Below are 27,256 nucleotides of genomic sequence, written 5' to 3' on the forward strand. Positions count from 1 at the left end.
TATATATATATATATATATATATACATATATATACATATATATATATATATATATATATATATATATATATATATATATATATATATATATATATATATATATATATATATACACATACACAAACAATGTGAGTGCATGTGGGGGTGGGTGATGAATTACAAAATAAAATAAATAAATAAATAATGAACGATACCTTTTTTCAAGAGTTCAAACAATTTTACTGAACTACCCTAGTATTCTTTCAGGTTGTAATGCTTATATCCTAGCAGGACTTTGATGTTAGGGTTATCTGAGAAGGGTCAAATATTTCTGGTCTCCGATTTCTACATCAGAGAAGGGTCAAATATTTCTGGTCTCCGATTTCTATATCGGAGAAGGGTCAAATATTTCTGGTCTGCGATTTCTATACCAGAGAAGGGTCACGTATTTCTGGTCTCCGATTGCTATATATTTCTATGGCCAGAGTCACGTTTAAGATTCCCTCGAGGTCAGAACCTACTTTTCACCAGGTCCTTCACGAATAGTGTACAAGAAACTAATTACGTGGCCCACTCTAACTCATTACTCTAGCCTCTCCCCTTCATCAATCAAAAGTGGGATAGATCTAATAAATTAAAAGTGGAAAATATCACCAGATCTTCAATCCTAATGTAAGACTTTAAAAGCTCATAATAATACACTTTTTTATAACCATATGACCATTCATTCCTGCTGCAACAGGATCAAGCAATGTACCGATGTGACCATGAATGACCTCATTACCGTTCACCACGAGATGGGTCATGTGGAATACTTCCTTCAGTATATGCATCTTCCACAGGTCTTCCGAACAGGAGCTAACCCAGGTAAGATTTTAAGATTTTGACCGTAGTTGTCACTGGAAAAATAAAATAATCTATATTATCAATTGCATTGTTACTACTAATCATGAGGTTACAGACAACATCCATTATACCGAACAACAAAACATGAAAAAGAGTACCGAAAATTAAGAATGTTCTCAATTTCAGCATCTGCTCTAATTAAGAAGGAAAAAGAGAGATAATTCATATGTCACTGGTGTATAATTATCTTCACTTGTGATGTTAAACGTAATTTTCAAGGCTGTAGAAGTTATTTTTATACATGACTTAAAATAAAACACTGACAAGCCACTTGGGAAGAAGAGTTTGCCTGAGATATTTTATCAGAAAGGCTGAAAAGCTTTCCAAAACACTGGACGAAGATTTTGAAAAGTCGTTAACCATGAAATCATGTCCAGAGCACTGAGGCAGAAGATAATTTAGATGGACATATCAAAGAATAAAATGAAATTCCGCCAAGGGTGCAGTATCGATGTCCTAAGCATAGTACAAAATCGACGAAAACACTGAAAGGAAAAAATGCCTCAAAATATCAACAGAAAGCACTGGAAGACTGATGGTCTGGAATGGTTGCCTGCAGAAGCAGAAAAACTGGAATAGTTTGAAAGCAAGAAACAGCTATTAATATCTACTTCGTTGGATATGGATTTATCTGATACATGAAGTAAAAGAACTGATTAGCCAGTGGCCAGGAACTGCTTTGCTAAAGGCATTGGTGAGCTTTGACAAACACACAAACCCGATTCTCCTAAAACGAATCATTTGGCAGAAGTTATTTCCTTTACGATTTGCACAAGGTTCTCACCTTTGGATATTTGCCCAAAGAGAGAGGAGAGAGTCATCATGTAACTTTTCTTGGATTTTTCATGTAATAAACAATGCAAAAGTGAAGCTTCCAGTCAATAAAAAAATTGTCTTGAATCTGTTGGTTTTTTGGTATATGAGTGCCTATTTGATTATAGTAAATTGAAAATTTATTAGAATGTTTATTTTTATCAGGTTTATTTATAAAGGAAACACACTATCAACCTGTAGGTACGGAGTTTTCATATAAATCATTATCAGCATAGGATATACTTCTTATTTACAAAAAGTAATGAGTTTTCCTCTTTACTTTCACCACCCTCCTTTCTCCCTCAAATTCACTTCTGTCGAATAACTTGAATTTTTGAATGCAGGTTTCCACGAGGCCGTCGGTGATGTGCTGGCCTTGAGCGTTGCAACACCAAAACATCTCCAGAAGGTTGGCCTCCTGGAGAATGTCGAAGAGGACCCGGAGAGCGAAATTAACTTCCTCCTCAGCATGGCACTCGATAAGATTACTTTCCTGCCCTTCGGATACTTGATGGACCTTTGGCGATGGGACGTCTTCAGCGGTAAGACACCAGAAGAGAACTGGAACTGCGCTTGGTGGGATCTGAGGTAAGGAACAGGAACCGTCTTAGGGCATGGGCGCAGCACCAAGATTCTATGGGCCCCATATTGCTAAACGGTTAAGTCTAAAGCTTGATTTTGTAACAAAATAGATCATGAAAGCACCAATACTCTACAGATTTAATTTCACTGACAATGCACATTTTTCCCGTGGGTGGTTGGGTAAGGGCCATTAATGCATTTCTTTGCCCAGGGCCTACAATGCTATTAAGATGGCCTGGTAGTGAAAAGGTTTATCATCAGTTAGAAAGGTGCAAAGGGTGTGGTATGGCAATGAATGTACTTTGTGACACCGAATAATGCCTGGGACTAGAGCAAGAATGAAGAAACGTTTGGAACGGCGATTCGCCAGAAATCAGGGATCATTCGATCTCTCTCTCTCTCTCTCTCTCTCTCTCTCTCTCTCTCTCTCTCTAAGCGGTGACAAAAGCGTCCGGAATGGCTTCTCGATGATATCATGGACTGTGATGTAAGGGGATAGAGATAATTAGCTGCAAGAGATTATTTTTAGATGAATGACACGGAAATTAAATCAACAACTTTATTTCTTTCACAAGTTTACAATAAATGAAGATTATTCTTCCAATTTCGAATCCAATTACTGGGAACTCGCCCATTAAGAGAACTTTGATGCAATAAAGTAAATAAAAATGAAAAAGATACTGAGCAGGACTGATAGCGAGGGGCGGATAAACACAAATGATATTGTTATGGCTTTTACTTTTGTTAGGAATGAGAATTCTATTCTCTGGAAGCTTGTTTTAAGTGATTAGCATTTTATGCTTAGCCCATATGAATGTTTGCATGTTTTCGATCATGATAACAATAACTAACAATCTTACTTTTAACCCTGTGATTCTCAACCTTTGTTGGCCCATGCACCCTTTCACCATATGTCAGAATGTCATTCCCCCACACCCCCTTTCCAAAATTGTCTGCCTCAAAAGGTGCATTCCAGATAATATGCATACAATACTAAAAATCCTTGGTCACAATTCCCTCTATGAAACTCTGAAATTCCCCCCTGGTTGAGAACCACTGCAGTTTAACCTGAAGTCTGGATGCTCTGGGCAGCACCACTCCCAGAGGGGAAAAGGAATGCGGTGAAGAACAGTAATATTAAAAGAAATAGTGATAATGAGAGTGACAATATTTCTTTAGCACAAATTTAACATCATCTATATTATTGTGACTGAAATTTTTTATTATCTTTAACGGATGACTAACACAATGTAATGACGTTCTGGGAAAAAATAAATTGCCCATGTCTCTTGAGTGTATTTTTTAAGGAAATTAGAATCGGTCTTATCAATAGCTGCATCATATAGCAAGATTATTTTCTACGTACAAACGTGAATAATGTCTTTAAAAATTGTTACATAATGAGTGGTAATAATATTACGTTAAACGTCGGATTGACACTAGCTGCACAAACATTAATTCGATCGGGGGAGAAATAATCCTTATGTCGCTCTTTGAATCCTTTCTGAGTACGTACAGGTCCCTGCCTCAGCTGATAAAAATGGTAGGCTCATACGAATTGTGCTAAAGGGCTATTCAGATTGCAGGAAAAAAATCTACAACGACACACTGGTGTCAGCATAATCACCAAACAATTTCTCCTACAGAGAGAGAGAGAGAGAGAGAGAGAGAGAGAGAGAGAGAGAGAGAGAGAGAGAGAGAGAGAGAGAGAGAGAGAGAGCTATAATTAATGACGACTTCTTTGTTTACAACCTCTTCTTTGTTACAGGTACAAACTGCAAGGAATTAAGCCTCCAGTTATTCGTTCTGAATACGATTTTGATCCCGGTGCTAAATACCACATCCCAGCTAATGTGCCTTATATCAGGTAAGTTAACAAACAAACCATAAGTGTCTCCGTAACACTCGGCGATAATGCAAAGACTCTTTAGGAAATGTAGCCATTTCCTGCTCACTCTACACACGAAAGCTTTCAATGATTTGCTACAAAATTCTTAGGAAAGTATTCCATTGTTGTTTTATGTACGCTGCAGCTTTTAGCCATAGTATAAAAACTTCCTTCCAGTAATTTGCTGTACATAATTACTTTCCTTCCTAATTCATGCATGCACTTTCGGAGAGCATTGTTTGGATTATACAGTTCACCAGAGCTTCCAATTATCCGTAAATGCTTCTTTAAAAAAATAATTCCCTCGAACTGCTTATATCACTCGCAAAAAATGAAGATGATACAGTTTTCTTTGTTAATGATGAAATTATTTGTCGTAAAAAAAAAAGGTTTATCGTAAGTTTGTCTCGGTCTCTATTTTCCCAATATCATAAGTCCTCGACAAGCGACATTTGAAATGAGGCGATAATGAAAGTGGATAAAAGTAATTTCTGCGCTATGATTTTTAACTTACACAATTAAACACACCTTATAAGTTAACAAGTAAAAAAGAACGCTAGAATGGTTTAAAATGAGGAAAATGTTGGAAGGATCTTATAAAAACACGTAAAATGGTATCAATAAGACATGGTATATAGGTAAATAAATTCATATGTCAACGAGAACTTTTGGAGACCGCAAAGCTCCGCCAAGGATTAGCAATCCACCCCTACCGCAAAGAAGGTCCCATCTTCCTTAGTGTTACTTTCCCATCCTTCCCAAACTTTAATCACATGTTGATAGTAACGAGGCTCTTCTTGGATAAAATTTGTGCAAGACTCCACACATAAATTTTTGCGTAATCCTACTAACGAACAAACAATTGAGAAACACACAAACCTGCCATAAATAAGCGTAGCCAGCACAACGGCGGTAAAAAGCGAACGAATAAATGAATAATAAAAACAGATACAGAAGATATTTTACCTTTCTGAACTCGACTCAAAGATGAATGCTCTAATAAGAGCCTGTTAACATGTACACCTTCTATAGAAACATGTAGCAATCCTTCACTGAAATACGTTAGTGGTAAGCTCCCTGTCAGAATAGTAAACCTTTGTCAGTTATTATGAGAATATTATTGTACCCGGTATCTCTCCGAATACTTTTGCCAGTTACGAGAATTATTATTGTATCTTTGTAAACACTTCACTAGTTAGGAATTTTATTGTATCTTTCAAGTATTTTACCTGTTAAGAATATTGTGGTTTTCCAATACTTCACCGGCAGTAGATATTATTGGAGCTTTCCAAGTACGGTACCAGTTAGGAATATCTTCGTAGGTTTGCAAAAAATTTCACCAACTGTGAATATCATTGTTCCTTTCCAGATATTTCGTCAGCTTTGTAGTTCAGTTCCAGTTCCACAAGGCCTTGTGCATGAAGGCAGGTGAATATGACCCTCTGGACCCCAGCAAACCACTGCACAAGTGTGACATTTACCAGTCGACAGAGGCTGGTAATGCTCTAGGGTAAGTTGAATATCAGTCACCAGAGTCTCTGGCATTCCTTTAGGATAATTTATATGCCAATCAAGGAGGCGGGTAATATTTTAGTCTTAGTTCCATACCAATCAACTGAGGTTGGTAATCCTTTAGGGCGAAATTACTCAACAAAAGCAGTAATGCTCTGGGAAAAGTTAAATTCTAGTCAGCGATCTTGGTAATTCATTAGTGCAAGTTAAAATACCACTCGACAGAGACTGGTAATGCTTTTGACAAACACCACTCCTGATAATGATTATGACAAACACCACTCCTGATAATGATTATGACAAACACCACTCGCTGGGAGTGCTTTTGACAAACACCACTCCAAGGTAATGCTTTTGACAAACACTACTCCCAGGTAATCATTTTGACACACACCACTCCAAGGTAATGTTTTTGACAAACATCACTCCCAGATAATGCTTTTGACAAACACCACTCTCAGGTAATGATTTTGACAAACACCAATCCCAGATAATGCTTTTCACAAACACCACTCCCAGGTAACACTTTTGACAAACACTATTCCCAGGTAATCATTTTGACAAACACCACTCCCAGGTAATGCTTTTGACAAACACCACTCCCAGACAATGCTTTTGACAAACACCACTCCAAGGTAATGCTTTTGGCAAACACTACTCCCAGTTAATCATTTTGACAAACACCACTCCCAGGTAATCATTTTGACAAACACCACTCCCAGGTAATGCTTTTGGCAAACACCACTCCCAGGTAATGTTTTTGACAAACATCACTCCCAGGCAATGCTTTTTACAAGCACCACTCTCAGGTAATGATTTTGACAAACACCACTCCCAGATAATGCTTTTCACAAACACCAATCCCAGGTAATGCTTTTGCCAAACACTACTCCCAGGAAATCATTTTGATAAACACCACTCCCAGGTATTGCTTTTGAAAAACACCACTCCCAGGTAATGTTTCTGACAAACATCACTCCCAGGTAATGCTTTTGACAAACACCACTCCCAGGTAATGCTTTGGACATACACTACTCCCAGATAATGCTTTTCACAAACACCACTCCCAGGTAATGCTTTTGACAAACACTACTCCAAGGTAATCATTTTGACAAACACCACTTCCAGGTAATGCTTTGGAGAAACACCACTCCAAGGTAATGCTTTTGATAAACACCACTCCAAGGTAATGCTTTTGACAAACACCACTCCAAGGTAATGCTTTGGACAAACACCACTCCCAGGTAACACTTTTGACAAACACCACTCCCAGGTAATGCTTTGGACAAACACCACTCCCAGGTAATACTTTTGACAAACACCACTCCCAGGTAATGCTTTGGATAAACACCACTCCCTGGTAATACTTTTGACAAACACCACTCCCAGGAAATGCTTTTGACAAACACTACTCCAAGGTAATACTTTTGATAAAAACCACTCCCATGTAATGCTTTGGACAAACACCACTCCAAGGTAATGCTTTTGATAAACACCACTCCAAGGTAATGCTTGTGACAAACACCACTCCAAGGTAATGCTTTTGACAAACACCGCTCCCAGGTAATGCTTTTGATAAACATCACTCCCAGATAATGCTTTAGACAAACACCACTCCAAGGTAATGCTTTTGATAAACACCACTCTCAGGTAATGCTTTTGACAAACACCACTCCAAGGTAATGCTTTGGACAAACACCACTCCCAGGTAATACTTTTGACAAACACCACTCCCAGGCAATGCTTTGGATAAACACCACTCCCTGGTAATACTTTTGACAAACACCACTCCCAGGAGATGCTTTTGACAATACACCACTCCAAGGTAATACTTTTGATAAACACCACTCCCAGGTAACGCTTTGGACAAACACCACTCCAAGGTAATGCTTTTGACAAACACCACTCCCAGTTAATGCTTTGGACAAACACCACTCCCAGGTAATATTTTTGATAAACACCACTCCAAGGTAATGCTTTGGATAAATACCACTCCTGGTAATACTTTTGACAAACATCGCTCCCAGGAGATGCTTTGGACAAACACCACTCTCAGGTAATACTTTTGACAAACACCACTCCCAGGTAATGCTTTTGACAAACACCACTCCCAGGTAATGTTTTTCACAAAAACCACTCCCAGGTAATGCTTTTCACAAACACCACTCCCAGGTAATGCTTTGGACAAACACCACTCCCTGGTAATACTTTTGACAAACACCACTCCCAAATAATGCTTTTCACAAACGCCACTCCCAGGTAATGTTTTGGACAAACACCACCCCCAGGTAATACTTTTGAAAAACATCACTCCCTGTAATGCTTTTGATTGAATTGAACATCAGTCACAAAAGACTAGTAAATTAAATAAATGCCATGCCATCCATCAGTAGCTGGTAATACTCTACAATATGTTAAACTCCAGTCGACTTAAGTTCCTAAGGCATTCTGATACACTGATTACCGGTCAGTAGAAGCTAGTATTGTTTTAAATAAAGTTAAATGTCCTCTCAGTGAGAGTGTTTAACCTTTTTTTTTAATAAATACCAGTGGATTAAAGCTTTAGGATCATTATCAATTTAAAATATTGATGTTGCTTTAGATTTAATTTTAAAAAGATTTCATATTTATTTGATACAGACATAAAATGACAGATCGTAATGCTTTCTGAAGCTAGGAGGTATATTAGCATGGCAAGAGAATCAGCTGAGTAAGCGAACTATTTGAAAACAGTATACTTGCATATTAAGCTGAACGTGCTAGTATACGTGTCAAGATGATCAACCAGAATATCTTGGTAATACATCAAGATAAGTGGACGAAATGGCAACTGGCAACATATGATTCTACGCAGGCAATACATAAGGATATGATTCATTATTTACCCGCTGGCAAGGGGTAAATGGGAGTGTACTGTTGGGAAAGAAGTAGGATAAAGAGGTGCTTTGGGCTCTGGTAGTGCATGATCAGTTATAATGCTGTTGAAAAAATACGAAAAAATTATACCCCTTGTTCGTTGGTTATGTACTAGGTTTAAGTGATGTATTACACTCAGTAACGACACAAAATAAAAAAAAAACGAATAGTTGATCTCTCGATTTCTTATCTGGCGTCAAAATACACTGGATTTGGGTAGCGAATTAAAACAGAGACTCTGAGAAAGCTGTTTGTTTATTAGGATTAAGGAACAGTTTGGCTACTGGCAGTGCACCAGGATAAAAAGATGCCTAAGCCTTTATTAATGAAATACGATAAAGAAACGCATTAGTGCATCAGGACTTAATAATGCACTGTAATGATAAAATACAATGCATGTAAGCAGGGTATTAGATAAAGCCACACTGGGTTAAAAAAAAAAGTATACCTTAGTTTAACCAGACCACTGAACTGATTAACAGCTCTCCTAGGGCTGGCCCGAAGGATTAGACTTATTTTACGTGGCTAAGCCACACTGGGTGTTTCTTGTAGATATCGTCGTGGACCATTAAGGAAAAACTAGAAAAATTTTCAACTTCTGACAATTTATCAGGCATAAACTCAATAAACTTTGGAATCTTGTCACTATTTCATTCTTCTTCTTTGAAGCTATGAGGTACAGATATATATTTTGGAACCTCATTACTACTTGGGATCCATAAAATATCAACTGGTTAAAATATCTACATTGGGTGCATCTTCCATAGTTTATGGGAGCGCTAAAAATATCTAAACTTCGTTGGGTTTTTTCAGTGACATGCTTCAGCTCGGTGCTGCCAAACCCTGGCCAGAGGCCATGGCTGCTTTGACTGGAAGTCGTGAAATGGACGCTTCTGCCATCAGGGAATACTTCAAGCCCTTGGAAATGTGGCTGAAGGAAGACAACGAAAAACACGGCGAAATCCCCGGATGGGAAACAGGTGAGGAGCTGAAAAAAACAATCACTTTTTAGACCTTTCCCTTTGCAAGTTTTGGATAGAGCTTTTCTCTTAATATCATCTTACATTTCGACTTGCAGTATGGGTAAAAAAAATCTTCATCCTTTAATAGGTGACTGGTTATCAATACGAGGGCTTTGTGGCTCACGTAGTTTCAGAGACACTACTTTTCTGAATATTACATTTAAAAGCTTTAAGAATTTGGGATGGTAGCCATCTACTGCTAATGAATCAAACTGTTTTTATTAGCTTCTAAAATATCTGTAGTACGGTTATCTACAGAAAAACAGTACGATTTAATTTGTTAATTTAATGCTCTTGATTTAATATTCTGTTCTGCATATTGCATGAAACAACTGGAAGGTTATTGCATACATAAAAGCAGTTTGAATTCGTCCTCTGCCTGAATTATCGCAGCTCAAGTTACAGGTCTGCTCTGTAATTAGGTGAACTCAACAGATAAATCATCATTACCATCGTTAACGTAATCACTACATAAATTTTTTTTAAGTTTTTTTTTTTTTACCGCAAAGACGGTTCAAGAAAAAATCTGAATTCATTTTTTATTTTGCATCCTCAGACGAGATCATGTGCACCCCAGACGCGCCCTCAGAAGAAGCCAAGGGCGAACCTTCCTCGGCAGGCTCTACAGTTTCCGCCGCCCTTCTGCTGCTGGTGGCCAGTCTTCTCCATTACCTCAGGCGCTAACCTCATGTAGCAGTAACTAGCAAATTCTTCATACTTAAAATTAAATTTTTATATACTCTGTACATATAAAATTTGATCTTTTGTAGGAGTATTTTGAAGGTTTCATATACAAACATTTCTTGCGTTTGGGCTCGATTCTCTTCTTGTCTTATAATTTCCATATTGAAAAGGTTTGAATTTTATTCCTCCTTTGTATATGACAATATTTTACCTCCTTTCTCATTTTTTACTGCTGTGAATTGTTATGTTTTCTTCTGTTTTCTTCTTTTTATTTGTAGTTGATTCAGTATACTATTACATAAAAAATTATCAATTTTTAATTTATAAGTTAAAGAATAAATTATTTCATAACAGACTGACATAGGAAAATTGCTCATGTGGTATGTATAGATTTTTTATAAATATGTACATGACGATAAATCAAATATATTTTATTCTCTTACGTGTAACCCCTGGTTTCATTCCTGCTTACTAGATACTGTGACTTCACATTCAACTAAAATAAGCTTTTTGGGTAAGAGATTTTACATTTACAAGAAAAATCTCAAAAAAGTTAACTTGTCCACATTATAATACAATATGCTGTAGGAGCTTTTCCCCAGAAAATATGGAGTTCGTATAGATATGACTTCACATGCCATACACAACCATACAGGGGAAATTTACTAGATAAAAATTTATTGCCATAAATGATGTTTCGCTTTTTTTTTTATTTTGGTTCCAGTAAGAGTCAAACGTGAAAAAAGCCAGTTTTCTTAATCGAAAAAGCAATTTTTTTTATGAAAAGGAAAACAGATACAGATGCCATGGGCACAAATGGAACCATTGTCCCATTTTTGGCATTTTTTTTTTATTTTGACCAATTTCGGCCTCCAAAATCGGTATCTGGCCATTCTGGCGCAACAATCTAGACACAAAAGTCAATATCTGGGTATGGATGAGAGGAACACCACGTACTAGGCACCCAGTGTCCTTAACTAGCCCAGAACTGAAAGTAAAATGCAGGTTCTGATATCAGGCTCTATTAGTCAAACTTAATTCTAATGGACCGAGAAGCAGCTCACTCCAAATGCATCGCAGCCACATAGAAATAAGGACTACAAAAGAGTAGGAAAATATCTTCTCTATTGGTCTAAAAATTTACTTTTTCAACCGAGTTGAAAAATGATATAGGTTTTATAACTGTCCAGTCATTAACAAAGGATTACAACACCTCTGATTCATCAAATTATACATAAATAAACGAAAAAGTCTCTCAAGTCCACCGTCAGGTATCAAGAAAAAATATCAGAGAGTTGTTAGATTTTAAGACCGAAATATCTTCTTAAGTGTCAGTAAACTCAGCTTTCATGAATGAATAATACTAGGATTCCCAGGAAACAAAACAGAATTTCAGGGCACAGTTTTTTTTATGTATTTAAGTAAAAGAAAATGTTTAAGAACAAGCCTCAACTTTATCGATTTTCTCATGAATTGGGATACCTGATGTCAATGGAAATCAGTCAACTCAACTCATTCGGGTCGTTTCGGGTAAGTCATTTAGGCCGTAAGCACGTTTACGTGCAAAATGCCATGAAATAATAATGGTACCATAAACTTCAAAATAACGTCTTACATTGTTTTGGATGTTACTGACTTACGGCCGAAACGACCAATAAAAATGCCGGTTTCAAAAGGATATATTTAAAATCTAAATGTTTCCGACACTCCATAGACGCAACAGTCAGCAAAAACCATCGTATAATCATATACTGAAATACGGGGACAGAAATATTTTCTCAAATACGAAAATTATAGACAAACTCTAAACATACACAACGAAAATTCAGGTAACGGACTAGCAGCATTCGCTAATATAGCATCCGAGAAAACTTTTATTATATTCAAATAAAGGACTACGAGATAGAACAGCACTACATTGCAGCCCAGTTGATTAGTGAAGCCCATACAAGGGTGACGATTCTATGACATCTCAATTCTTTTAAACTGAATACATATTTACATATCTGTGCTCACTATATGAATGTTAAAGTTCAAATCTTATTCACTATCATTATACGGATATATGTATATACATAATGATAGAGCGTTCAGGTTTGCTAACAAATAAATCAAATCACATGTATCAATTTGAAGAGCGCGTGGTCATCGATTGTTAACAAACCACTGGCATTTAAAAGAAATATCGAACAATTTTTTTTTTTTTTGGGGGGTAACTGTTAATTAGCAAGTGTTACCTACTTTGAAGACAAAACCATTTAAAACGAAATTTGCATGAATCTTATTTTTTTTTATTGCAAGGCTGTTATCAGTTACGATTTTTGTATCACATCCGAGAACAGCAAACCAAACACAAGCCCCCACGCCAGTTTATCCATTATCAACACAAAATCCAGCTAATAAAATTTATTTAAAAACTGGTTGGTGCAACATGGAAACTGATCAGAACTCCAGCTAATACTTCAGTGCGTAGTAAAATATGGCTACTGATAGCGGCTAGAGTAATGTTACGAATAAAATTATTATTACAATTAAGACCCATTCTCGCAGGATGCCAGGTCATACACTTTGCACCCAAGAGCGCAGCATTGTTATTCTAATCAGGGCAAACTAGTGACACCAGTTTTTTTTTTTTTTTACTCTTTATATTCTTGCTTAAACTCTTTATTTCTTGCTTTATTCGTGGAAGTTATGAGGAAGTTATGAGGAAGTTACGAAGAAGATAAATGGAAAGATGTTTTGTAGACAGTAATGTACGAAGTCGCGGGGACAAACAAGTAAAGCTCAGGACGGAGCTTTACCGGAGGATGTAGCAAAGGTAAAAAAAATATATAATAAAATTTAGGTAAAAAAAAGAGTAAGATTAAGGAACTACAAAATACAATATATACTCCCAGGGGTCAATGCCCCTAACAAGGGGGCAGGAAGTGCATCTCACTGGAAGTTTACAACCTTAATGTTAACAGCCAGCTGATCCAGTTTAGTTTTTTTTATTTATATCTTCTGGAGAAAGAGAGAGAGAGAGAGAGAGAGAGAGTCGCGGCGGCATTCATTCTATTGTTTTACAGTCTATTTCCTTAGGAAAGCAGACGAGCAAACAGACAGACACGGGAACCGATTACCATCTAAGTTGCTATTCAATCTATTGGACAAATCAATCCAGTCTATTGGTTTTCAATCTGAGGATAGACAGAAAGGCCGATAGACCGAGAATCATTTGACCAAGTCTGTTGCTCTTCATCTATTTCTCAAGGACACACACACACACACACAGAGAGAGAGAGAGAGAGAGAGAGAGAGAGAGAGAGAGAGAGAGAGATTTCCGCAAAAAACAAAGCTCAGGGCAACATGAGTTGCCGAATTTTCCATGTAAGGTGGCTAGAAATTACATGATTTACAACGCATCATTTGGGTTAGTTACCGACCATCCAAGACCATATAATATATTCCCCTAATTGACTCGCCCCTTATTTGGATGCACCCGGAAACAAAGATGTTATCTTGCAGTATACAAAAAGAGAGAATATTAACTACACTGGAGCTGCATACAGATGATTTTGCGTAAGAAAAACACAGTCACAATTGCTAAAAAAAAATTTAGCAGTAACAACTTAAGTAATCAACAAAATTTTAAAAATCTAACGTTGCTCGAAATAAATGCGTCCTATTCTTCCTAAGTCAAGAAATATTAATTATTGGAACAACAAATAACTGCTTTAGGATACATACGTTACTTTTCCACATGCAACTTCAGAAATTTCAACATTTTTATTGCAAAAATAATGCAGTATGATGTATCATAGTTCTGAATGAAACATGAACAAATATTTACACACTAAACGTAATGTATTTAGTTGGGCGTATATTCCATAAAAAAGTTACACAACAGTAAGTTTCCTTTCTAATTCCCGCTATTTCATTTATAAGGTCAGTGTAAGATAGAAGATATAAGTGTTTGTTTTTTCATCTATGTAAAGGCGTAATAAACATCACCCTGAAAGAAATTTTTGCCCTCTGCAAAATCCCATGAACAGTTTTTAATTACGCCAGAGGTTGCCTAAGTATAACCGACAGGGGTCTTTTCACATTATACGCAGGCTATATCGTCTAAAAACAGATGTGAACAATAACTGATTCCTTCTAGTTCACTGGATTAAGCTTTGGTTTACTAGCTCAGTGGTTGGCGGTTCAAAGGGTGAGATTAATGTTAGTACCACTATATTCTATTTAGGTCCCGGCCAGTAAGACATAACAATTATTCACGATAATCCCTCTGGAACTCTTAAATAATCCTCTTAATAACACTCCAGTGCGAATATACATAAGCAAAAAAGGGGATCTTCGGTTTCGTGAATCTTTTTCAAAGACTTGCGGAAGATTATACGCAGTTCAGGACTTTTTTACATGAACATACGGGTTTCAATATATGTTGGGGAATTAGAATTATAGGTCCAGGGAATGTCCCCCCCCAAAAATAATGGAAATAATCCATCCACAATGGATCATCCGTAAAATGAAATTTTCCATGACATTCCTTTACAGAATTTACAGTTAGTGCTGCCGCTGAGAGAGAGAGAGAGAGAGAGAGAGAGAGAGAGAGAGAGAGAGAGAGAGAGAGAGAGAGAGGAACAAAATTTGAAGAGACGTAGCTACAACAGAAGCAAATAAAGATACGGAGGGTATAAACAGTGCGGAGGAAACTAATAATTCAACGTCGGGCATGAAAAACTTGCCGGCATCCCCAGGTGCATCATGCCAACAGGCCGGTTTAATTTTGCGGAAAAACAAGACTAGTTGCCGAGAAAGTCGTAAATTTAAGTAATGGTAATAAAACGCATTACTGCCCGGGAGACAGGGCAGTACACATACAGTACCACTCGCTACCAGTGGACAGATCTCAACTCAATGCACAATAACCAGCACGCATAGCCTATCCACGTACAATCACGTACAACACACACACACATATATATATATATATATATATATATAATATATATTATATATATATATATATATATATATATATATATATATATATATATATATATATATATATATATATATATATGTATGTATGTATATGTATATATATACATATATATCTATATGTACATATGTATCTATATATATAATATATATATTTATATTTATATATATATATATATATATATATATATATATATATATATATATATATGAAGATAAAAAGGCCCATAAAACACTATCGGAACGTTGCAACCATATATTTCGAGCACTTCCCCTCACCGCAGAAGAACAGACGGTTTTAAATCTTGGGGTTTCATTCGCTCTAAAACCAGGTCCCGAGAGTAATCTTAATTTCTCAGTTGCTTTTGATAAACATTTTGCAAAAAACATTTATGACAAAAAAGATGCATGTCTCAAAGGCATTTTACTAAATGTCTTGGAGCAAAATGACAACAAAAATTCGCTCCCGAAAAGATTCCAAAATGCGTTAGTTAGGTTAAGAAAAAGGAGGGGATATCATAATCACAAAATCTGACAAAGACGGGAAAATACTTCTCTTAGATAAAGAGACAGACATCAGTAAAGTTCAAGAACTTCTAAACGATGCGGAGACCTATGATAAATTAACGAAAGATCCCACAACAAATATTGCCGCCCAATTTAACAAATCAGTCAGAACCATGGGCAATCAGAACCATAAGGGGCAATAAGAAGAACACAGAATTACTAGAGACATTCAAGATAATCAACCCCTCTCTCCCCTATTTTTACGGCCTCCCGAAGACACATAAAGATGGGATTCCTTTAAGCCTCGTTGACACGGGGCTAGTTTAGCAGCCGCTAGTACTAGCGACCTGTGAACTACCCCTCTACTTGCCCAATGTCAACGAAAAGTTAGTAAGCTTGCCACTTGCTGGGATAGTCCAAGATAGTGGCAAGCGAAGTTGATGTCCGGGCTACTTTACTAGCTACTTGCCGGTCACGTGACCAACTAGCAGCCACAACTGTCCACGCGTCAACGCCAAGTTGCCGCTTTGCTGGACAGTTGTCATCACCTTCCCCGAACGCAAGCATGTGCGAGAAGTCGAGTCCAAATGAAATTTCCACGTTTTTGGGAATTATGAGGGATATGAATGCCTGTGGGATATAAGGCATATTGATTACATGAACAGAAACAAGCCTGACATGGCAATGAATATGTTAGCCGAAGCTTTGATGAAGGAAGGTCTTCATGTTCCCAAAGTTGAATTTTTAAGAAAGAAAATTAAGGTTATTAAAAATAACACATGAACGACTTGTTTCTCTGTCAGAAAACACAACATCAATGGCGCAATCTTTTAATGCACCGTGTGGTTCTACAGTTTCATACACAAATGTAGGCCCTATGAGTAATGAATCACAATTTCCCATTGAGAGTGTTGCTTCTTATGAAAAACTATAATGGTTTATATTACACTGCTTTGCCCTTAATATTCTCTACATTAAAATTTAATCAATAAAAACTTGTTCACAACACTATTTCTTTTTATTCTCCTAAGTATTTTGTGATTTATGTGTGATAACTACATATATAAATATACAAGTTTGCTAGAAATAAACAATGCATAGGTGGAAACTGCAATGTATTATCTGTAAGTAGTTGTTCAGTACATCAATGATTGCCTGCAGTACTTTAGGCAAAAAGTTTGAAATAGTGGAGGCCGGCACCCTGAAGAAGTATGCAAGTGATGCAAGACTATCCCCACTTGCCAAATAACGCAAGGTTATTTCAATTTTAATCCTTGCTGGGACGGCGTTTCTCATCGGTGTGTCCACCAAATATAGCAATTCCTCAAACGTCTGCACATCCATGCGCACATGTCTTTTATATTCTGTAGGATCTTCAGTAGCTAATTCAGTAAGTAGTGTACTGGATCCTCCTAAACTTTCTCTCCGCTAAAGCCACTTCCTCACCCATATTGTACGTTTTTTCTTCCTTTTGTTATTCACAATTATTTCTAATTCCTTTGCCAAAACAACAACTGCAGCATCAATTGCTACATCCATGTCACTGGACATCTTGATGGCTACTGGCTGCAAATACTTTCCCGCCAAACTATCCTAGTGTCAACACTTACTTGCGGGGTAAGTTAACTTGTAGCTAGCACTAGCGACTGCTAAACTTGCCCCGTGTCAACGAGGCTTTACTCCCCATAATATCTAGCAGGGGCTCTTTCATGTGTAAATTATCAAAATGGCTTGCAGACCTGTTATCACCCTTTCTAGGAACCTTCTCATCCTCCTACGTCAAACATGCAGAGGCTTTTATACAAAAATTTAATAGTTTAACCCTCAAATAACATCAAATTGCTCAGCCTAGACGTCGAGTCATTATTTACTAAAGTCCCGATCGCCGAAGTGTTGTCTTTTTTAAAGAGGAAGTTACAAACCACATGAAGACCATTTTCCTCTGGGCATAGATAAAACTCTAAAACTTATCAACCTATGTGTAACTTACAACGTGTTTTCTTTCAATGGTAATTGTTACCAACAAAAATTTGGCTGTAGCATGGGCAGTCCTCCATCTAGCAAACTTGTACATGGAATATTTCGAAACAGGAATTTTGTCATCTATCAAACCCCGTAATATGATCTGGTTTAGATACGTAGATGATATTTTTACTTTCTGGGACAATAGCTGGGGAGGCTTTAATGAATTTTTTAATAGACTAAATTCGCTAGTTCCGACCATAAAATTCAAAACAGAATAGGAAAAGGAAGGAAAATTGCCGTTCCTAGATGTACTGAGCATAAGAGAACAGAACAGATACGCTTTTACAGTATATATGAAACCCACTTTCGCTGTTTCCTACGTTCACTTCTTAAAATACCACAATGTCTCCGTAAAGATCAAGGTAGGGTGCAACTTATTCCTCAGGGGGCTTAGAATGTGTTCAAATGGGTACCTAGACAAAGAATTCAACACAATCCGCCAACACCTAACGCAACTGCTCTATCCACCACACATTATCGAGAGGGCTATTAACAAAGCGAATAAAATATACTACAGAGGCCCCACTCACAACAGACAAATAGATTTTAACAACAAAATAAATCTTCCATACGACGAAAACATCCAAAAAGCCACCGAACAACTCAGGTCTAACAATCCTTTTATTTTCCATTATCCCAAATCCATCGGGAGCTCGCTCATTAACGTATACTTAAATAAAAAAGGGGAAGAGGCCGGAGTTTATAAGATTCCATGCAGCAATTGTAATGAGATTTAGAGCACAAAAGATTAGTGTGGGGGAGACAGGTTCGGGGATTTCCCCTACATATCTGAGATACAGGGCATTCCATAAATTGGAGCGGGGCAGAGCTGGTTTTCAAAAGTAGCTGTCCGTACAAAAGAAAGATGCTGGAATCTGCTATCATCAATCAAACCAATAATATGAACTTGTCAGGAGGACATTGGAAATTGGACGACATCGACGGGTTAATCCTCAGACCTCTTCTGAAGAAGGTGTTCCAAGAAACATGACCACCAGACACGTCGCCAAATGGAAGTTAATGAGGCCAAAAACCACTATAGGGAATTGTTTATTTTCCCTCCTTCTTGGGAAACGGTCACCTGCATACCATCGGAGACTTAATGCCACACCTACATATGCTCTGTATATATACCCTTGTAACATTTCATCTGTCCATATTTTACCAGTGAACAGGGGCACAGAAGGAAGTGCTCGAAATATATGGTTGAAACGTGCTTACAGTGTTTTATGGGCCTTTTTATCTTCATATTATACTGTGATATTACAGTAAAAGACATGTTCAAGGTGACTAATACATACTGATATATATATATGTGTATATATATATATATATATATATATACTATATATATAATGTATACTATATATGTAATTATATATATATATATATATATATATATATATATATATATATATATATATATATATATATATAACTAGGTTGAGAGTAAAAACATACATGTTGTAAATTTCTAACACCATGTTACAAGCTTCTTGAAGATTTCTTGGAAAACCAAATGCAAAACTGGTTAGGATTTATACCCTGTGTTTCATTTTTCCAATTATATATACATATATATATATATATATATATATATATATATATATATATATATATATATATATATATATATATATATATATACTGGATGGTGTGTACATACAGCTTATTAGCTTCCTCACTTTTTCAGAACTAGCCTAAATTCTATTTCTATTTTCACAGAAGCAATTTTAAATACAAGGTAACGAAACGAAATGTACATACATACGTATATAAATATTATGCATGTATGCTAAGAATAAATACCATTAAAAAATAACACAAACTCATAGAAATCACAATATCAAGAAAATGGCTCAATAGATCAATGGCAGTAAACTGGGAAAAGAAACATATCCGAAGTCCGGTTCAAGCAAGAGTAATGATGTGGTACAGAGCCTGCATTTACCTATGTTACCAGCACGTAACCGTGTTTTTTACCTTGGTGCTGTAAAGACTGCGTACAGTTGTACATCTGTGAAACCTTTCTTCTGTATATAAGAATGTAGGTCACTAGCAGTTAAGGCGGGCCCGTGATTTGAGTTTTTGGTGTCTGGTATTTGGGATTTCTATAATAATGTTCAATAGCTGTATCCTGAGTACCCTATACATTTTCAGAATTTTTAGCTCTCTTTTTCTATAATATCATACTTACGTTTCGGGCGTTCAAAAGTTTAAAGAAACCGTCTGGTATTGTAGACGTCCCAAACTTTGTTTCTATTACTCTAAAGTCTTCGACTTTACTGTATTAAACTGTAGAATCTTAAGACAACGTTTCTGACACTCCAAATTCTCAGAATTTTTTTCTCACATCTTAGAAGCCTGTATAATTTAGTCTAGGCTTTCAGCCTTTTCCAGTATTTACATTATCAATTAAATGCTGACTGGTCCCCACTGTAGCTGATTCTCGGATTGATTTTACCCAAGGAGAATATTATGGTTAAGAAAATAATGTATTTTTGCTTTAATAAGCCTATGCTTTCTGTCGTTTGTCCAGGAAATACATCAGTTTACCAAGGCTATACAGTCATGAATCTTGTTCTTAAAACTCTAATCCTCCTGAAGATGAAAAGAGAAAAGTGTGCTCGCTTACTATCTCAAAACTAGAACATTTTAGTACGAATCGAATTCTATGAAGCTGCCTCAAAAACACTACAAGTCTATGAGCAGCATTGTAAGACAGTGACGCTGAACCGTCATTATTTAGTACAACAACATGCCATCGAGCTATAATGGATTTTGAAAATGCATAGTGTAAATTTTTCCGCAGAGAATACAAAGTTTTACGCAGTTATGGACAAAAACAGGGAACAAAATGAAGGACATGAAGAGTTGGATGAACAAAGTAAGCTTGAAATTAAAGTTATAAACCAGGACGAATGTCAATAAGGAAAAGTAATCGAAGAGAGTCAGACATTAAAAAAGTAAGAAATAAATAATACAGTAGTACCAAAATGACAAATAGTGACGAACTCAATAGTACTAACTAACGAACATCTGAATATGACAGATCTAATATCGACGTGAAAACAGGAAATGTAGCCCTCATAAAAATACAAACATGATAATGATTTTGTCTACTTAAATCTTTTTGTCGCACTTTAAAACTATTCTAACCAGTAAAAACTTGTCAATAACAATCGAAGTCTTCTAACCTACTCTAGTGCCTACTCTAGTTCATACTGGTACGGATTTTCATGCTCATAAATTAAGTTCATAACTTAGTAAGACTCAGCACTGCTTCTAATTAAAGTCAGAGTACAAATTTAATTGCATTCAAATTATACTTCCCGATGAAATACAATGCAGTTATTCTCCTCGATGAATGAACTGCATTCAAATTACGACAAGGTCTTTTGAAGACAAAAACTATTTGAACTGTAATTTAGTGATGTATATCCAAAGCTCTACTTTATTCTATTTAGAAGAAAAAAGTTTAAGACGCTGTCACACCCGAAGAATACAGTATTCGAGGAAAAGATTTGTTTTCACTTCCCCTTAAATGAACGCCGTCACCCTTATGGAAAGTGTACACCTGGATTTTTTGGCCTCAAAAGGACTATTGTTTTAAATAAACTATTGCTCTGTTATTACTACCACAGATAATAGTTAGTATGATACGATGACATGTAATCATCCCCATATATATATATATATATATATATATATATATATATATATATATATATATATATATATATAATATAATAAAAAAGAGAGAGAGAGAGAGAGAGAGAGAGAGAGAGAGAGAGAGAGAGAGAGACAAAGAGACAAACGCATGAGTGTGTATTATATATATATATATATATATATATATATATATATATATATATATATATATATATATATATATATATATATATATATATATATACAGCCTATATGTATATAATATACACATACAGACAAACGTAAAAGTAGATTACATATACATATAGGCTATATATACATACATACACATATATACATATAAATATATATATACATATATATATTACACATACAGACAAACGTATATGTAGGTTACATATACATATAGGCTATATATACAAACATACACATATATACATATAAAGATAATATATATAATATATATATACTCATATAGTGCACGAATATAAACATACATATAGCATAAGCGAGTTTGTCACAATGGTTGTATAGACCGGCTTAACTTACGTAAATGCGGCGGTATAAATGCACAGCACAAGGGCGCATGTCACAAACTGATTGTTATCGACTTGCTAACGGACAAACAAGGTAGAACGAAAACAAAAAAAGAAAACCCCTAATCTTTCCCCTCCCCCTGCCCCCGCCAAAAGCACTGGAAAGCAAATCTTAGGATCGCTCGACGGTGGGCGGATATGCATAAGCTTTATAAGGAAGTTGCCTCGATCAGTCCGCCTATGCTTACGGATAGATAACGGGCGGGGGAGTCTAGAACCTATGTTTTCGTTTGTTTGTGATTCTCGAACAGATTTAGGTGCATTGCTCCAAGTGTATGGTCACTGTTTGTTTTCATAATCCTTGCAGCTTATAGTTTTCTTTTAACACTGTTCAGTCCTAGCAATTATCCATATAGTTTGTTCTGCTTTTCCACGGGTATAGTTTAATTTTGTTTAGAATGTCAGGTGTTAATTATCTAGGGCATACATTTGATGGTTTCTGTAACATTTACATTTATATATATTTTCTCGCTTCCATGAATAATTACTCAAGTACAGTAATATGCTATCCTTTCCTTATTGTTCCTTCTGGACAGTTATTTGCTTGCTTTCATGCATCGCTCCTAACTTAGAAGTTTAGGGCGAGTCCTCATTTTCCAGCGCTATTACTCATGAACAGTTATGTGCCTTCCTTCAAGCGCTCATGAATGCTTACAGTTCGTATTTCAGGCGCTTAACTCATCACTACTGCTGTAGCGCGTTTGCCCCTCATCTGCATTTATATAAATAATTGTTCCGATGTGAAATTATTTGCCCGTAAACACATCTTTGGGATTATGAAATACCGGTAAAATCGAGTTTCCAATTATGATCTCCATGCCAGTGGGTACCTAATCGAGCATGCAAGCGAACAGAGAAAATAAGCGCACACGCGCGTGCATACATACGCGAAGACATACAAACACAGTATACATTCCTTTTCCCCTTTAGGAGTCGCCAGAGCCAGCAGGGCAAAGAATTAGGTTCTCAGTAAGTATCCAGGGATGATGTTGCTAGTCCCATACCCCTCTTCTTAATCCCCCCTACCTGCTGACGTTATTACGTTGGTTCGAATCCTACCACAAAAGGATAAAGCTTCTTCCTCTATTTCCCACTTGGTTCGGGCTGAAAGTGATGGCCGAATCCAAGGGTAAGGAACTTACGACGTAACTGTGGCTATTACACACACTAACACACATATATTATATACACATATCTGCACACATATGTATATATGTATATATATATGTATGTATATATCAAGTATGTGGAGTATACATGTATAAAAGCTTACGCAAAACTTACGAATGGTTTATGATAACGTTAAATTCGTGATAAAGATCGTATTTGAATTAAAATAACTGGATCAAAATAGTGATCTCCATCTTAAATCTTATAACCTCGATATTTCCCTTATATATATATATATATATATATATATATATATATATATATATATATATATATATATATACAATATATATATACACAATATACATACATACATACATACATACATACATGTGTGTGTGTATAATCAAACAAACAACAGACACTTTGGGGACACCCCCATATTCACAAACCCGCCACGAGCCATCCGCTCTCATAAGGAATGACCACAGTAAAGCTGTCTGGGCGGAACCGCCCTGGATGTATTATTCTTCTTGGCCAGGAACTCGTTTCGTCAGCCTTTTTATATCCAGCTCCTCAACCGGTCACAAACCGATTTTGCAATCACGCTGGCCGTCATTCTGTCTTTTATAACCGCTAATTATCCCGCGCAGGGGCGCCGTTATTAGGAGAATCTGGTCCCCCCTTATCGGGAGAGCCTATTACGCTTGCATGCGGCTCTCGGTTTTTTAATGCTTCCGTGCCACTTTTTCTCCTCCTTCTTATTCCTCTTGTTCTCCACCTCGAGCAGATGAGGATGGTGTTTCTTGGGTGTAAGGTTTCCCTTCAAATTCCAGACCTGTTCTCGTTTTGGGTGACTGTCCCTGCCACGTGTACAATAGCTTATAACGCAATGCACTTTGCAAAGAGACAGGTTTTGCTGTTTACGTCGTCCAAGATTATCCATTCAAGCCACTCGGGTAAGTCCACGATCTTTGTGCCACACATTTTTTTTTACCCTTATTCTTCAGTTCTAACACTTGATACAATTAAGAACAAAGGGCTTTTGAGTTTAGCATAAACCCTTACATTAAAGAGAAGCAAGTACGCACAAGGAAAAATTTAATATGGCTAGCCACCAATTCCTCTTAAATCATAGCAGGAGCAAAAGCTTCCCCTGAACAACCCCTGGGACATGGTCATGCCCCCGAAGTAAGTTCATTTAAAAGGTCACTTCGTACGTTCGCTTGCCGGAGGTCGCAGGTTGGCAAAACGAAAAAGTTTCAATCTGATAATGACGGCAGTCATGCAAGCATGAATAAGCTCCTGGAACTACCTAACGAAATCAAGGACGTAAATATTCTGAGCAAACCTGATCGAGAGCAGATTCTCCAGTGGTGACCCTCCAGAGAGAGAGAGAGAGAGAGAGAGAGAGAGAGAGAGAGAGAGAGAGAGAGAGAGAGAGGTCAGATGCAGCCTCGCCCGAGGACAAGGTTACCGGTGCTGGATTCGCTGCCGCTCGAGACTCAGGACAAGTTTCCCATGATAAAAAAGGAACGTGATAAAAATGACAGTAATCATTGTTTCTTGCTGTACTGGTTAAGAGAAACAAATTAACGGTATACTTAAAATAAAATAACACTCACCATGAATTGCACACATACATACATACATACAAATTCACACACACATATATACACTGTATATATATATATATATATATATATATATATATATATATATATATATATATATATATATATATATATATATATATATATATATATATATATATATATATATATATATATCCTCAAGTTCATCCAAAAACCTTAAATGAGGAAATGAGGAAACAACGAAATTTAAAGATATTTTATTCCCACCAAAACAAAGGCCCGGATGGGAAAGCCCACCATTTCCTCTTTTACTACACGTCCTACATAACTCTCTTAGCTTTGAGTAAGTGTCCCCTCTATTCTGTCTCAGTAAATTGAGTCGTTATGTAAAGGACATAGCGACACCAACGTTGAATCTAGAATCAACTCTCAATTTCACCATCACTACTTTTTTTCTCCCAATTTTTTTAGGGGCACGAGATAATTCAATGCTACTGACAGGCAATGGCATTTGCCTTGAGGATGCAGGAGGTGGTTTTGTGTCACATGAACCACTGCACTTCTATCAGCGTGCAAGATCAACAATGCAGTTGCAGAAGCCATTTCCTATTTAAAATTGCCTACCAACACACAGAAGATGTCGACATGAAAACAAGCATAAAGGTTATTCTTTGTCTTTATATTGAATCACCGTAATGCGTCTAGATTTTCTTTATATTCCAGAGTTGGTTGAAGGCATTCACCTCCTGTTTACAGTTAGAGGCGATCTTGGAGCTGTAGTAAAATATATTCCTAACCACGTCCTTGACGGAAAACGTCATTCTTTCAAAGTCGATGAGACACATTCCTTGGTAACAAATTAGTAAGCCACTAAAGGTTACAGGTTTTCTACGACATCCAATATATATATATATATATATATATATATATATATATATATATATATATATATATATATAATGAATGTATGTATATATATAAATGTATATATAAACACACACATATATACAGTATGTATATGTGTGTGTGTATATATATATATATATATATATATATATATATATATATATATATATATATATATATATATATTATATAAAATATATAAATATATATATATATATATATATATATATATATATATATATATATATATATATATATATATATATATATATTTGTGTATGTATGTATATATATATATATATATATATATATATATATATATATATATATATATATATATATATATATATATATATATATAATCGATTTGAAAATTAAACTTCAAGAATATTAAGATTCAGATGGCAGGACAGAATTACAAAATGAATCTAATTACCAAAGTTCCATACGGAGAAGAGATAATGATAAACGGATGGAGGAGGCTTGGACATGTGCTTCGCACAACCCCTGGAAGAAATGTATAAGACATGGACACACAGGCATCTGTGGGCACCAGAAGACACAAGAGACTCAGACCTACTTGGAGGATAACGATGCGAAGGGAAGCTGGAGATCAGTGGAGATTTGTGAAAGATAAAGCGCAGGAAAGACGTGTAAAGTAGAATTTATGCCAAATGCGTAGTGCTGGGATCTATGAGGTCATTCAGCGCTGAATGGGAAAATTGGAGTAGAAAGGTTGGAAAGGTGTAACAGGAGGGAAACCCCGCAGTTGCACTAGAAACAACTGTTAGGAGAGGGTGGATAGCAAGATGGAAGAAAGAGAATATGAATGGAGGTACAGTAAAAGGAACGAAAGAGGTTGCAGCTAGGGGCCGAAGGAACGCTGCAAAGAACCTTAAGTAATGCCTATAGAGCACCTCGTCAGGAAAGACATGAGTGGCGGAATTTCACAGAGGCCCTTTGCATCACACGACGTTGGAGTTGATAATTATAATAAAAAATACACGCATCTACCCCTGTTTCCGTACTTGCACAATCTTTCCTTACACGTATACTGTCTAAAGTTACGACCAGGATTGCTTCTATGACCTTCAAAAAAAAAAAAAAAAAAAAAAAAAAAAAACCATTGGTGACAGAGTCGACCTTCTCCCCCGTAACGAATTTTGATTCAAGAGGAATATGCAATTTTGTGATCCTGGCGTCGCAAACGGCAACCACACATGAACACCTCCGGCAAACATTTCACTAATAAAAAGGTGAACTACAGGAAGAGAGAGAGAGAGAGAGAGAGAGAGAGAGAGAGAGAGAGAGAGAGAGAGAGAGAGAGAGAGAGAGAGAGAGAGAATGACCCTTTTCCATTTGAGGTTTCAGTCAAGATATTTACTTTTCACCAGGCAAACTGGAAATGACCGCATAACAGATTCATGAAATCACAATTCAACAAAATTAATTTTAGCTATTAAACGTTTTAATAAAGATGCTACTATAACCTGGGAAGGCTCCAGGTAACCCAAAGGCCATATTCATGAAATGAGAACTTCAAATTGAGAAGTT

At 36.4% G+C, this 27,256-nt stretch overlaps 1 protein-coding gene across 1 annotated transcript in view; it reads left to right on the forward strand.

Annotated features, from left to right (window-relative positions):
• Positions 1-27,256, forward strand: part of LOC136849394 (angiotensin-converting enzyme-like) — an 82,368-nt gene that overhangs the window by 1,571 nt on the left and 53,541 nt on the right. The window contains exons 3-10 of the mRNA XM_067122746.1: positions 722-846; positions 2,043-2,286; positions 4,049-4,147; positions 5,538-5,678; positions 9,410-9,576; positions 10,175-10,297; positions 24,038-24,160; positions 25,520-25,658. Coding sequence (XP_066978847.1) covers positions 722-846; positions 2,043-2,286; positions 4,049-4,147; positions 5,538-5,678; positions 9,410-9,576; positions 10,175-10,297; positions 24,038-24,160; positions 25,520-25,658 — 1,161 coding nt within the window. The remainder of the gene's footprint in view (positions 1-721; positions 847-2,042; positions 2,287-4,048; positions 4,148-5,537; positions 5,679-9,409; positions 9,577-10,174; positions 10,298-24,037; positions 24,161-25,519; positions 25,659-27,256) is intronic.

The sequence above is a fragment of the Macrobrachium rosenbergii genome, chromosome 21 (genome assembly GCF_040412425.1).
Source record: "Macrobrachium rosenbergii isolate ZJJX-2024 chromosome 21, ASM4041242v1, whole genome shotgun sequence".
Taxonomy (NCBI): Eukaryota; Metazoa; Arthropoda; class Malacostraca; order Decapoda; family Palaemonidae; genus Macrobrachium; species Macrobrachium rosenbergii.